We start from the raw sequence: 14333 nt of genomic DNA, 5'->3' as shown, positions 1-14333 counted from the left end.
TTCTATTGTTATTATTGTTATTGTTGCTATGTTATCTTTATTAGGTTTATAAAGTGATGATTTTTATACAAAACTTCTGCTCATGGGGTCAGTCGTGAAGACACTCCTTCCAAGTGATAATGGATCCGGAGCATACACTCTAACAGTGAGAGATAATGGTGTTTAATGGAAAAATAGACCCAGAATTCCCTACCGTGTGAATGTTGCTGCCTTGTTGTGACTGAATGCCGCCACCCCACTACGACTGATGGATGCTGAGACTGAATGCTTGTGACATGCCATAATTGACTGGCATCATGACTGACATCTGCAAAAAATGTCTAAATGGTCTAAATGCTGCAGCTAAAACATTACAGAACAGAGTCACCACTTCTTCATGAAGGCCATGGTTGCCAATAACTGATCCTGACTGAATGCTGCCACCACATCATGGCTTAGGCTTTGTCTGTCACGGCAGGTCTTACTGATAACCACTGCTGCACCATCAGTCAGTAACGGTCTGACACCACTCACTTCTCCCTCGATGCCTCACCCATTGCCATTGGCCCACCTGACTGTGGCGCTTCTAGCTGCTACTTGACCAGTGTCTGACTGAGTGGCTGCCGACGCATCTGCCAGTTTCCCTGCCAATACCAAGTCGCGTCCAGGAATTGATGATGTGTCTACATGTTTGAGTGCTTCTAGTATGTTCCGGTCAAGCTGGTCTTCTGGACCCATGTTCTAGAATCATAGAATGGTAGAGTTGGAAGGGACCTCCTGGGTCATCTTGTCCAACTTTTTGCTCAAAGCAGGATTCACTAAATCATCCCAGACCGATGTCTGTCCAGCCTCTGTTTTGAAGACTTCCATTGAAGGAGAACTCGCCACCTCTCGTGGCAGCCTGTTCCACTCTCTGATATCCAAGCTCATGGAGATCATGTTAATCTGGCCAATGTTGGTATAGGGGGCAGTCTTCGCTGAGGGCCTCAACCACATCTCCATGCTGTGCCAAAAGATATTGATGCCTCCTTCGGTCCTGCTGAGTGTCCTTTCCAAACGAGTAACCTGTAGGGTGAATTGGAGGCCACATCGGCAGAGAGAAGATCCTCAGAAGACCCATCATATAGTGAAGAATCCTTCAAAAGCCAGGTCTATAGTGAAGTTTTCCAATCAATTTTTCATCTGAGACAATTTTGATCTGTAAGTGATCTTCAGTGATCGTAGACACAGGTGATCTACATGAAAGGATAGAAGATGACAGACAGGGCTCTTTAGGGTAAGGTCAGCGACTTTCTTACTTAGTTGTGCATTGATCCTTATAATGTTGTGTTTTTCCTAGACTGAACCGGAACTGCTGCTGAGAAAAATGGAGGTCCGAATGCTGGAAGTGGAACAGAAACTAAGAATTGTGAAGATGCTTCTGCAAGAAAAAGTGAACCAGCTGAAAGAACAAGTAAGACTTTACAATGGCGAGATGTACCTACGATACAAGCGGTCCATCTGGCTAGAGTGGTCCCAGTACATGTTTGGCGCTATCTTCTTTTCTATGGAGTGCTGAACGACCCTCTAAAAAAAAAACAAAAAAAAAAACTTCCTTCTTAGCAAACTATGTTGTAGGAAGTAGTGGCTGTAGGTAGTCGGCGCTAACTATGAAGGGGGTTTGGAGGTCTGAATCAGATACCCATTGCTTTTCTTACACTTTGTCCATGTCTTGTAGGTGATGAGAAACACAAGAGCAGATGCTCAGATTAAAGACTTGTATGTGGAGAACTCGCAGCTCCTGAAGGCTCTGGAGATGAGCAAGCAGAGACATCAGACCGCTGAGAAAAAGAACTACTTACTGGAGGAGAAGATCTCAGGACTGAGTAAAATAGTGAGAGACTTAACACCCACTGGTCTGGGTGGAGCACTCTCAACACAATGGAGGTCTTGACCAGAAGGTGTGGAGCTCAATCGCTGCTCCGGCAGCTTTTACAATTGAGAAGGACACCAAGCACTATTATGCTTCATAATGGGGTTGTCAGGCGATCCATCCTTAGCACACTGTACCCGTGTGACCCTGGAGGGCTTCTATATGTGTATGGCAGTTGCAATCCAACCATCTTGATAGATGGTCGGTTGCATATTTGCCACCACTCCTGAACTTTGGGCCAGAGTAGGACTTGGGTTTAAGAAAAATTTCTGGCTACTTTTGGGAGCCAAAAATGTCCCCAATTTTGATACCATTTTAATAATTGTCCACTCAATCTAGAAAGCTCTAGACCTCTCTAGGCACTCCAGTGTTTTGCTTCAGAGATGATGGACCTTCAACCATCTTCCTCTCCTCTAGTGTATGAATGCCCTGTCCTACCTCTGTGAGTCAGACCCCAGCTTACCACAACAAGTCTTCGTGAACCAAGATAGCCCTTAGGTCCTCGAACAGTTGACCTCTATTCCCGAGGATGCCCCTACCACATGTCCACAACCGTTTGCAGGCATAACAACCGATACCTGACTTTTCTTTTCTCGCCTAATCATGAATGTAGAAGTTCTCCTGCAACTTATAACATTTTAGGTTTTCTACCTCAAATGATCTGATTTATATGCCCTGGGTCCTGCTTACCCCTTCTCTGGCCATTCGACCTAAAATTGTAGGCCTAAATAAATTAAGTCTGGTTGCTAGGGAAGGACTACTTGACAACCACATCAGTATGGTGGTAGTTATACATCCTTTCCCTAGTAACCAGATGGTCAGACACAAGCACTGTTTATTTTAGAGCTGGACTTGCAGTGTTGGCCTCAGAGAAAGCTGAGCTCACTATCAGATTTTCCCCCAAAATATATTATACTCCTAAAACAAAAAAATGTGGTTCTCCATTAAAAAAAAAAAAAAAAAAAGTTAAATTATAAATGTACGTCACCCATCTGAAAGTTTTTATGCACTGTCGCCATTTCATAGCACTCTCACAATGGTGGGGGCTTACACAAATATGCCCCCCAAGAAGATATTTTGTAGGTGGGGCTTAAAAAAAAAAAAAAAGTCCCCTAAATGAGGCTTGAAATGTTGGGGGGTGTAGTCTTGTAGCCGGGGTACGCACTTATGGTCTGTAGCACTGCCTCGAATACCCATGGTTTACACATTTTATTTATTTCTCACTGCCAATCAAAGGGTGGATATTTTGTAATTATGTATGTATTACGGATTTACTGCCGCGTCCTTATGTCGGATTATGTGATCAGCTCTCGTAAATATTGAACACCGTGATAAATTTCTTCATGAAAAAAAAGTAAAAAAATAAATTTAAAAAATGGTATAATAAAACAAAGTTTACATCAAAATTCCTTTGCTTTTCAATTATGGCGCAGGATGATGACAGATTTTAGGAGAATCTGATAATTTCCATAGTCTGAAGATACAACAGAGAGACCCTCGACATTGCCATTTAAAGAATACCCCGTGATTCTCCTGACTCGTCTATTTTTAGTAATTATTTGTATTCCCCATTAATTAACAATTGGAAAAGCTTTGTTTCCCTGCACTTTGCTGGCCGCAAAATGAGTATACTGAGAATCTGTCAGTGAGCTCATTCCGAAGAAGCCATTGTAAGACTCGCCTATAATGGCCACATCAAAGTTGAGCTGAACTCTCATGTGATCATAAATCGGCTCAGAGAACGACTTCAAAAGATAAGTAAGGGTTACAAACTATCAGAACGAGCTCAATGATGGATTCACAGTTTACTCATTCTGAAGCCAGTAAAAGACCGTGCAAGACGAAGGCTACACAAGGCAAACACTGAAAATTATTCTTAATGAAACTCAAATGGGGAAAAAAATCTTTTAGCCCTTCATAAATGCATAAAAAAAAAATACAATAAAACTTTGTCTGCAAACTAAGTGCAATCTGCTAGTCCCTAAGGGATCTGTGTATTGCACAGACCTGGTTACATTTGATGTAGCTGATGGCATCACTAATGGTTGCTGGTGGCATCACTAATGGCTGCTGGTGGCATCACTAATGGCTGCTGGTGGCATCACTAATGGTGCTGATGACATCACTAATGGTTGATGGTGACCTCACTAATCGTTGCTGGTGGCATCACTAATGGCTGCTGGTGGCATCACTAATGGCTGCTGGTGGCATCACTAATGGCTGCTGGTGGCATCACTAATGGCTGCTGGTGGCATCACTAATGGCTGCTGGTGGCATCACTAATGGCTGCTGGTGGCATCACTAATGGCTGCTGGTGGCATCACTAACGGTTGCTGATGGCATCACTAACGGCTGCTGGTGGCATCACTAACGGCTGCTGGTGGCATCACTAATGGCTGCTGGTGGCATCACTAATGGCTGCTGGTGGCATCACTAATGGTTGCTGATGGCATCACTAATGGCTGCTGGTGGCATCACTAATGGCTGCTGGTGGCATCACTAATGGCTGCTGGTGGCATCACTAATGGTGCTGATGACATCACTAATGGTTGATGGTGACCTCACTAATCGTTGCTGGTGGCATCACTAATGGCTGCTGGTGGCATCACTAATGGCTGCTGGTGGCATCACTAACGGCTGCTGGTGGCATCACTAACGGTTGCTGATGGCATCACTAACGGCTGCTGGTGGCATCACTAACGGCTGCTGGTGGCATCACTAATGGCTGCTGGTGGCATCACTAATGGCTGCTGGTGGCATCACTAATGGCTGCTGGTGGCATCACTAACGGTTGCTGATGGCATCACTAACGGCTGCTGGTGGCATCACTAACGGCTGCTGGTGGCATCACTAATGGCTGCTGGTGGCATCACTAATGGTTGCTGATGGCATCACTAATGGTTGCTGATGGCATCACTAATGGCTGCTGGTGGCATCACTAATGGCTGCTGGTGGCATCACTAATGGCTGCTGGTGGCATCACTAATGGCTGCTGGTGGCATCACTAATGGCTGCTGGTGGCATCACTAATGGCTGCTGGTGGCATCACTAATGGCTGCTGGTGGCATCACTAATGGCTGCTGGTGGCATCACTAATGGTGCTGATGACATCACTAATGGTTGATGGTGACCTCACTAATCGTTGCTGGTGGCATCACTAATGGCTGCTGGTGGCATCACTAATGGCTGCTGGTGGCATCACTAACGGCTGCTGGTGGCATCACTAACGGTTGCTGATGGCATCACTAACGGCTGCTGGTGGCATCACTAACGGCTGCTGGTGGCATCACTAACGGCTGCTGGTGGCATCACTAATGGCTGCTGGTGGCATCACTAACGGCTGCTGGTGGCATCACTAACGGTTGCTGGTGGCATCACTAACGGCTGCTGGTGGCATCACTAACGGCTGCTGGTGGCATCACTAACGGCTGCTGGTGGCATCACTAATGGCTGCTGGTGGCATCACTAATGGTTGCTGATGGCATCACTAATGGTTGCTGGTGGCATCACTAATGGCTGCTGGTGGCATCACTAATGGCTGCTGGTGGCATCACTAATGGCTGCTGGTGGCATCACTAATGGCTGCTGGTGGCATCACTAATGGCTGCTGGTGGCATCACTAATGGCTGCTGGTGGCATCACTAATGGCTGCTGGTGGCATCACTAATGGCTGCTGGTGGCATCACTAACGGCTGCTGGTGGCATCACTAACGGCTGCTGGTGGCATCACTAATGGCTGCTGGTGGCATCACTAATGGTTGCTGATGGCATCACTAATGGCTGCTGGTGGCATCACTAATGGCTGCTGGTGGCATCACTAATGGCTGCTGGTGGCATCACTAATGGCTGCTGGTGGCATCACTAATGGCTGCTGGTGGCATCGCTAAAGGTTGCTGGTGGCATCGCTAAAGGTTGCTGGTGGCATCGCTAATGGTTGCTGGTGGCATCGCTAATTATATAGGTCACCAGTGTATATACACAATCAAAGATATAAAAAAAATACAGACTCAGAGAGATCAATTAAATATGAGGAGAACTTGAGTCATAATGTATCTCAAAATATAAATATTTTATTAAGGGTAGATATTTACCACATAGACTAAATACCAATACTTCTAATAGGATATGATAAAATAGTGTGATCCCCAAAAAATGAGTAACAGTCACAGAACAACATATTATGCTAAATAATTACGGTACATATACATGTAGAAAGCAGTGCACATAAGTAATGTAACTTAAACAGGTAGGACAATCAGTTAGTCACTTGTTTGTACCAAGACTAATCCGTTCCATCTATAACTATCACCATGTTTAGCGCTAGCATGCATTGCTAAAAACCATTACAATGTATCAGACATAAGTACCATAAGGTATGCATCAATAAATCAAGGGTTAATTACTAGTGATGAGAGAGTGTACTCGTTGCTCGGGTGACCGCCGAGTATTTTTTAGTGCTCAGAGTTTTAGGTAATGTGCACACATTGCGGAATGGGGTGCAGAATTTTCTGCACAAAATCCGCATCTCCTGGCAGAATCCGCAGGTGCAGATTTGCCGCGGATTTTGTGCGGTTTTTATGCGGAATTGATGCGGATTTTGTGCGGATTTTAACACTGTAATTATTTAGCATAATATGTTGTCCTGATCCACCCTGTGACTGGTACTCCTTTTTTTTGGGATCACACTATTTTATCATATCCTATTATATGTATTTGTATTTAGTCTATGTGGTAAATATCTACCCTTAATAAAATATTAATATCTTGAGATGCATTATGACTCAAGTTCTCCTCATATTTAATTGGCATCACTAATGGTTGCTGGTGGCATGACTATTGGTGGCCACTAGTAATGAGCGAACGTGCTCACCTTATCCGAACACGCTAATTATCACTGGTGGCCACAGATGATTCCGTGTCTCATACCTTCATTGCACTCACTGCTTGTCTGTGTCTTCTGTTCTGGCATTTGGTGTTGGTCTATAATCTGGACATAGCCTCTGACAGGCAGTTGTGAGCTATAAATCCAGAGAACTGATGACAAACATATTTATAGAATAACTTTTTTTTTAATGGTGTAGTATATTATTTGTCCTAAGGGGGCAGTGTTGTGGTGTTTATATGTATTCTCCATTGTATTACTGCCATATGTGAATAAGACTTCACTGCCCCCATGGGTTGTGCCTGGTATTGCAGCTCGTCACTAGTTCTGAGCTGCAATACCATGCATCCTGTGAAGAGAGGTGGCGCTATTTCTGGAGGCTCAATATCTTTTTACTATTAGACATTTTTTCCTATCTAGACCAATACATAATCTTTTTCCCATGTAACATAATGCCAGATAAAACCTCCTATAAACTTATTTTAGCTCTTGTGTGTCTACCACTCAAAGATGATAGATGTGCTTCTCCTTATATTATCTTTTTTCCCTGGGTGTGGGGGTGACATATTCTATGTTATCACTGTTTTCCATTATATATGTAATTCTATAACGTTATTATAACAACTGCTTAAGTCACTAAGGCGCAATTTCTTATTGCGGGGTCAGAGAAGGGGTTAACATAGAAATTTTTGTAAGGATTTAAACCGGAATTTCCTATTGATTTAACATCTTGATATCCAAATATACACGGCTCTATGTGGGGATAATTCATTATATACTCCCTATAATCCATGTGTATTGTAGTGATACTGGAAACACCGATCTCTTCATACGTAACCTCAACTGTGTAAACTAATTAATAGTAATTGTAGTTATATTCTTGTACATAGGGGCAGTATTATAGTAGTTATATTCTTGTACATAGGAGCAGTATTATAGTAGTTATATTCTTGTACATAGGAGCAGTATTATAGTAGTTATATTCTTGTACATAGGAGCAGTATTATAGTAGTTATATTCTTGTACATAGGAGCAGTATTACAGTAGTTATATTCTTGTACATAGGAGCAGTATTATAGTAGTTATATTCTTGTACATGGGGCAGTATTATAGTAGTTATATTCTTGTACATAGGAGCAGTATTATAGTAGTTATATTCTTGTACATAGGAGCAGTATTACAGTAGTTATATTCTTGTACATAGGAGCAGTATTATAGTAGTTATATTCTTGTACATAGGAGTAGTATTATAGTAGTTATATTCTTGTACATAGGAGCAGTATTACAGTAGTTATATTCTTGTACATAGGGGCAGTATTATAGTAGTTATATTCTTGTACATAGGAGCAGTATTACAGTAGTTATATTCTTGTACATAGGGGCAGTATTATAGTAGTTATATTCTTGTACACAGGAGCAGTATTATAGTAGTTATATTCTTGTATATAGAGGCAGTATTATAGTAGTTATATTCTTGTACATAGGAGGCAGTATTATGGTAGTTACATTCTTGAACATAGGGAGCATATTAGAGTAGTTATATTCTTGTACATAGTGGGCAGTATTATAATAGTTAGATTCTTATCCATAGGGGCAGTATTATAGTAGTTTTATTCTTGTACATAGGGGCAGTATTATAGTAGTTACAGTTAGGTCCATATATATTTGGACAGAGACAACATTTTTCTAATTTTGGTTATAGACATTACCACAATGATTTTTAACCCCTTCACCCCCGGAGCTTTTTCCGTTTTTCCGTTTTCGTTTTTCGCTCCCCTCCTTCCCAGAGCCATAACTTTTTTATTTTTCCGTCAATTTGGCCATGTGAGGGCTTATTTTTTGCGGGACAAGTTGTACTTTTGAACGACATCATTGGTTTTAGCATGTCGTGTACTAGAAAACGGGAAAAAAATTCCAAGTGCAGTGAAATTGCAAAAAAAGTGCAATCCCACACTTGTTTTTTGCTTGCCTATTTTGCTAGGTTCACTAAATGCTAAAACTGACCTGCCATTATGATTCTCCAGGTCACTACGAGTTCATAGACACCTAACATGACTAGGTTATTTTTCACCTAAGTGGTGAAAAAAAATTCCAAACTTTGCAAAAAACAAAACAAAACAAAATTGCGCCATTTTCCGATACTTGTAGCGTCTCCATTTTTCGTGATCTGGGGTCGGGTGAGGGCTTATTTTTTGCGTGCCGAGCTGGCGTTTTTAATGATAGCATTTTGGTGTAGATACGTTCTTTTGATCGCCCGTTATTGCATTTTAATGCAATGTCGTGGCGACCAAAAAAACGTAAATCTGGCGTTTCGAATTTTTTTCTCATTACGCCATTTAGCGATCAGGTTAATGCTTTTTTTTAATTGATAGATCGGGCGATTCTGAACGCGGCGATACCAAATATGTGTAGGTTTGTTTTTTTTTTTATTGATTTATTTTGATTGGGGCGAAAGGGGGGTGATTTAAACTTTTATGTTTTTTTTATTTTTTTCACATTTTTAAAAACTTTTTTTTTTTACTTTTGCCATGCTTCTATAGCCTCCATGGCTAGGCTATATGTATATATAGGCTATATATATGGCGAGGCTAGAAGCAGGCACAGCCCGATCGGCTCTGCTACATAACAGCGATCATCAGATCGCTGTTATGTAGCTAAAATGCAGGTGTGCTGTGAGCGCCGACCACAGGGGGGCGCTCACAGCCACCGGCAATCAGTAACCATAGAGGTCTCAAGGACCTCTATGGTTACAATGGAGGAGCATCGCCGACCCCCGATCATGTGACAGGGGTCGGCGATGCGCTCATATCCGGCCGCACGGCCGGATGCGGTAGTTAAATGCCGCTGTCTGCGTTTGACAGCGGCATTTAACTAGTTAATAGCGGCGGGTGATCGCGATTTCACCCGCCGCTATTGCGCGCACATGTCCGCTGTAAAAAACAGCTGACATGTCGCGACTTTGATGTGCGCTCACCGCCGGAGCGCACATCAAAGCGGGGGTCCCGACATGTGACGTACTATACCGTCACATGTCGGGAAGGGGTTAAACAAAATAATTCAGATGCAGTTGAAGTTCAGACTTTCAGCTTTCATTTGAGGGTATCCACATTAAAATTGGATGAAGATTTTAGGAGTTTCAGCTCCTTAACATGTGCCACCCTGTTTTTAAAGGGACCAAAAGTAATTGGACAGATTCAATAATTAAAAATAAAATGTTCATTTCTAGTACTTGGTTGAAAACCCTTTGTTGGCAATAACTGCCGGAAGTCTTGAACTCATGGACATCACCAGACGCTGTGTTTCCTCCTTTTTGATGCTCTGCCAGGCCTTCACTGCGGTGGTTTTCAGTTGCTGTTTGTTTGTGGGCCTTTCTGTCTGAAGTTTAGTCTTTAACAAGTGAAACGCATGCTCAATTGGGTTGAGATCAGGTGACTGACTTGGCCATTCAAGAATATTCCACTTCTTTGCTTTAACCCCTTAGTGACAGAGCCAATTTGGTACTTAATGACCGAGCCAATTTTTACAATTCTGACCAGTGTCACTTTAAGAGGTTATAACTCTGGAACGCTTTATCGGATCCCGCTGATTCTGAGATTGTTTTTTCGTGACATGTTGTACTTCAAGTTAGTGGTAACATTTCTTCGATATTACTTGCAATTATTTATGAAAAAAATGGAAATATGGCGAAAATTTTTAAAATTTTGCAATTTTCAAACTTTGTATTTTTATGCCCTTAAATCAGAGAGATATGTCACAAAAAATAGTTAATAAATAACATTTCTCACATGTCTACTTTACATCAGCACAATTTTGGAAACAATTTTTTTTTTTGTTAGGGAGTTATAAGGGTTAAAAGTTGACCAGCAATTTCTCATTTTTACAACACCATGTTTTTTTTAAGGACCACATCACCTTTGAAGTGATTTTGAGGGGTCTATATGATAGAAAATAACCAAGTGTGACACCATTCTAAAAACTGCACCCCTCAAGCTGCTCAAAACCACATTCAAGAAGTTTATTAACCCTTTACGTACTTCACAGGAACTAAAACAATGTGGAAGAAAAAAATGAACATTTAACTTTTTTTTGCAAACATTTTACTTCAGAACCATTTTTTTAAATTTTCACAAGTGTAAAAACAGAAATTTAACCACAAATTTTGTTGTGCAATTTTTCCTGAGTACGCCGATACCCCATATGTGGAGGTAAACCACTGTTTAGGCGCACCGCAGAGCTTGGAAGTGAAGGAGCACCGTTTGACTGTTTCAATGCAGAATTGGCTGGAATTGAGATCGGACGCCATGTCGCGTTTGGAGAGCCCCTAATGTGCCTAAACAGTGGAAACCCCCCACAAGTGACACCATTTTGGAAACTAGACCCCCCAAGGAACTTATCTAGATGTGTGGTGAGCACTTTGAACCCCCAAGTGCTTCACAGAAGTTTATAACGTAGAGCCGTGAAAATAAAAAATCGCATTTGTTTTCACAAAAATGATTTTTTTCGCCCACAAATTCTTATTTTCACAAGGGTAACAGGAGAAATTAGACCACAAAAGTTGTTGTGCAATTTCTCCTGAGTACGTCGATACCCCATATATGGGGGTAAACCACTGTTTGGGCGCACCGCAGAGCTTGGAAGAGAAGGAGTGTCGTTTTACTTTTTCAATGTAGAATTGGCTGGAATTGAGATCGGACGCCATGTCACGTTTGGAGAGCCGCTGATGTGCCTAAACAGTAGAGACCCCCCACATATGACACCATTTTGGAAACTAGACCCCTTAAGGAACTTATCTAGATGTGTGGTGAGCACTTTAAACCCCCAGGTGCTTCACAGAAGTTTATAACGTAGAGCCGTGAAAATAAAAAAATCGAATTTTTTCTACAAAAATGATCTTTTTGCCTCCAAATTTTTATTTTACCAAGGGTAACAGGAGAAAATGGACCCCAGAAGTTGTTGTACAATTTGTCTTGAGTACGCCGACACCCCATATGTGGGGGTAAACCACTGTTTGGGCGCATGGCTGAGCTCGGAAGCAAAGGAGCGCCATTTGACTTTTCAATGCAAAATTGACTGGAATTGAGATCGGACGCCATGTCGCGTTTGGAGAGCCCCTGATGTGCCTAAACAGTAGAAACCCCCAAAAGTGACCCCATTTTGGAAACTAGACCCCCCATGGAACTTATCTAGATGTGTAGTGAGAACTTAGAATGCCCAAGTGCATCACAGAAGTTTATAATGCAGGGTCATGAAAATAAAAAATATATATTTTTTAACAATAAAGATTTTTTAGCCCCCAAGTTTTTATTTTCACAAGGGTAACAAGAGAAATTGGACCCCAAAAGTTGTTGTCCAATTTGTCCTGAGTATGCTGGTACCCCATATGTGGGGGTAAACCACTGTTTGGGTGCACGGCAGAGCTCGGAAGGGAAGGAGCGCCATTTTGGAATGCAGACTTTGAAAGAATTGTCTGCGGGCGTTATGTTGCGTTTGCAGAGCCCTAATGTACCTAAACAGTAGAAACCCCCAACAAGTGACCCCATTTTGGAAAATAGACCCCCCAAGGAACTTATCTAGATATGTGGTGAGAACTTTGAATGCCCAAGTGCTTCACAGAAGTTTATAATGCAGAGTAGTGAAAATAAAAAATATTTTTTTTCCCACAAAAAAGATTTTTTTAGCCTCCAAATTTTTATTTTCACAAAGGTAACAAGAGAAATTGGATGCCAATATTTGTTCTCCAATTTGTCCTGAGTATTCTGGTACCCCATATGTGGGGGTAAACCACTGTTTTGGCACACGGCAGAGCTCGGAAGAGAAGGAGCGCCATTTTGGAATTCAGACTTTGATAGAATTGTCTGTGGGTGTTATGTTGCGTTTGCAGAGCCCCTGATGTACCTAAACAGTAGAAACCCCCACAAGTGACCAAGTTTTGGAAACTAGACCCCCTAAGGAACTTATCTAGATATGTGGTGAGAACTTTGAAAGCTCAAGTGCTTCACAGAAGTTTATAATGCAGAGTAGTGAAAATAAAAAAATATTTTTTTTTCCAACAAAAAAGATTTTTAGCCCCCAAGTTTTTATTTTCACAAGCGTAACAGGAGAAATTGGACCCCAAAAGTTGTTGTCCAATTTATCCCGAGTACGCTGATGCCCCATATGTGGGGGTAAACCACTGTTTGGGCGCACGGCAGAGCTCAGAAGGGAGGGAGTACCATTTGACTTTTTTAGCGCAAAATTGGCTGTCGTGTTTGGAGACCCCCTGATGTACCTAAACAGTGGAAACCCCCAAATTATGACTCCAACCCTAACTCCAACACACCCTTAACCCTAATCTCAACCCGATCCATAATCCTAATCACAACCCTAACGATAATCACAACCCTAACCCCAAAACAGCTCTAATCTCAACCCTAACCATAACCCTAATCAAAACCCTAAATCCAACACACCCCTAACCCTAATCCCAACCCTAACCCTAATCCCAAACGTAACACTAATCCAAACCCTAACCCTAATCCCAACTCTAACCCTAACTTTAGCCCCAACCCTAACTTTAGCCCCAACCCTAACCATAACTTTAGCCCCCGTCGTCACAAAAAAAGTTCAATGTAACCTTTTTTTTGTACGTCGCGTCCGCCATTTCCGCGCATGCGTGGCCGTAACTCTGCCCCCTCCTCCCCAGGACATAGACTGGGCAGCGGATGCGTTGAAAAACTGCATCCGCTGCCCACGTTGTGCACAATTTTCACAACGTGCGTCGGGCCGACGCATTGCGACCGCCCCGTACCGACGCAAGTGTGAAAGAAACCTAAGGCTACTTTCACACTAGCGTCGTACTCGGCCCATCGCAGTGTGTCGGGCCGACTTACAACGCTAGCGTCGGTACGCGCCGCACAACGGGTGCAGCGGATGCTGTTTTTTCAACGCATCCGCTGCCCCATTGTGAGGTGCGGGGAGGCGGGGGCGGAGTTCCGGCCACGCATGCGCGGTCGGAAATGGCGGACGCGTCGCACAAAAAAGTTACATGTAGTTTTTTTTGTCGACTGTCCGCCAAAGCACGACGCATCCGTCGCACGACGGATGCGACATGTGGCAATCCGTCGCAATGCGTCGCTAATGCAAGCCAATGGAGAAAAAACGCATCCTGCAAGCACTTTTGCAGGATGCGTTTTTTCTCCAACGACGCATTGCGACGGAAGCCAAAAAACGCTAGTGTGAAAGTAGCCTAACCCTAACCCTAAATTTAGCCCCAACTCTAACCCTAACCCTAACTCTAACCCTAACTCTAACCCTAACTCTAACCCTAACCCTAACCCTAATTTTAGCCCCAACTCGTCTTCTCCTGCCGGCCGGCAGATGGCAGCAGATGGCGGGCGCACTGCGCATGCGCCCGCCATGATGAAAAAGCCGGCTGGCAGGAGAAGACAGAAGAGGACCCAGGGACACCGGGTGAGTATGTTAGGGTCCCCGAATCCCCCTATTTCTCTGTCCTCTGATGTGCGATCACATCAGAGGACAGAGAAATAACTGATCGTTTTTTTTTTTTTTTGCGGTCGCCGG

General features: G+C 42.9%; 1 protein-coding gene across 4 annotated transcripts in view; it reads left to right on the top strand.

Moving 5' to 3' along the window:
* The window catches only part of NIN (ninein), a 112334-nt gene extending 109500 nt beyond the window's left edge, over positions 1-2834 (top strand). For 3 of the 4 annotated variants that reach the window (XM_077267373.1, XM_077267372.1, XM_077267371.1), the window contains exons 29-30: positions 1319-1432; positions 1697-2834. In XM_077267373.1, the coding sequence (XP_077123488.1) occupies positions 1319-1432; positions 1697-1912 (330 nt within the window). In that variant the 3' untranslated portion in view covers positions 1913-2834. The remainder of the gene's footprint in view (positions 1-1318; positions 1433-1696) is intronic. The other variant, XR_013216485.1, reaches the window with a different exon arrangement.
* Positions 2835-14333: the final 11499 nt, after the last annotated feature.

This window comes from Ranitomeya variabilis, chromosome 1 (assembly GCF_051348905.1).
Source record: "Ranitomeya variabilis isolate aRanVar5 chromosome 1, aRanVar5.hap1, whole genome shotgun sequence".
In the NCBI taxonomy this organism is placed as follows: domain Eukaryota; kingdom Metazoa; phylum Chordata; class Amphibia; order Anura; family Dendrobatidae; genus Ranitomeya; species Ranitomeya variabilis.
This window is presented reverse-complemented; position numbering and strand designations above follow the sequence as displayed.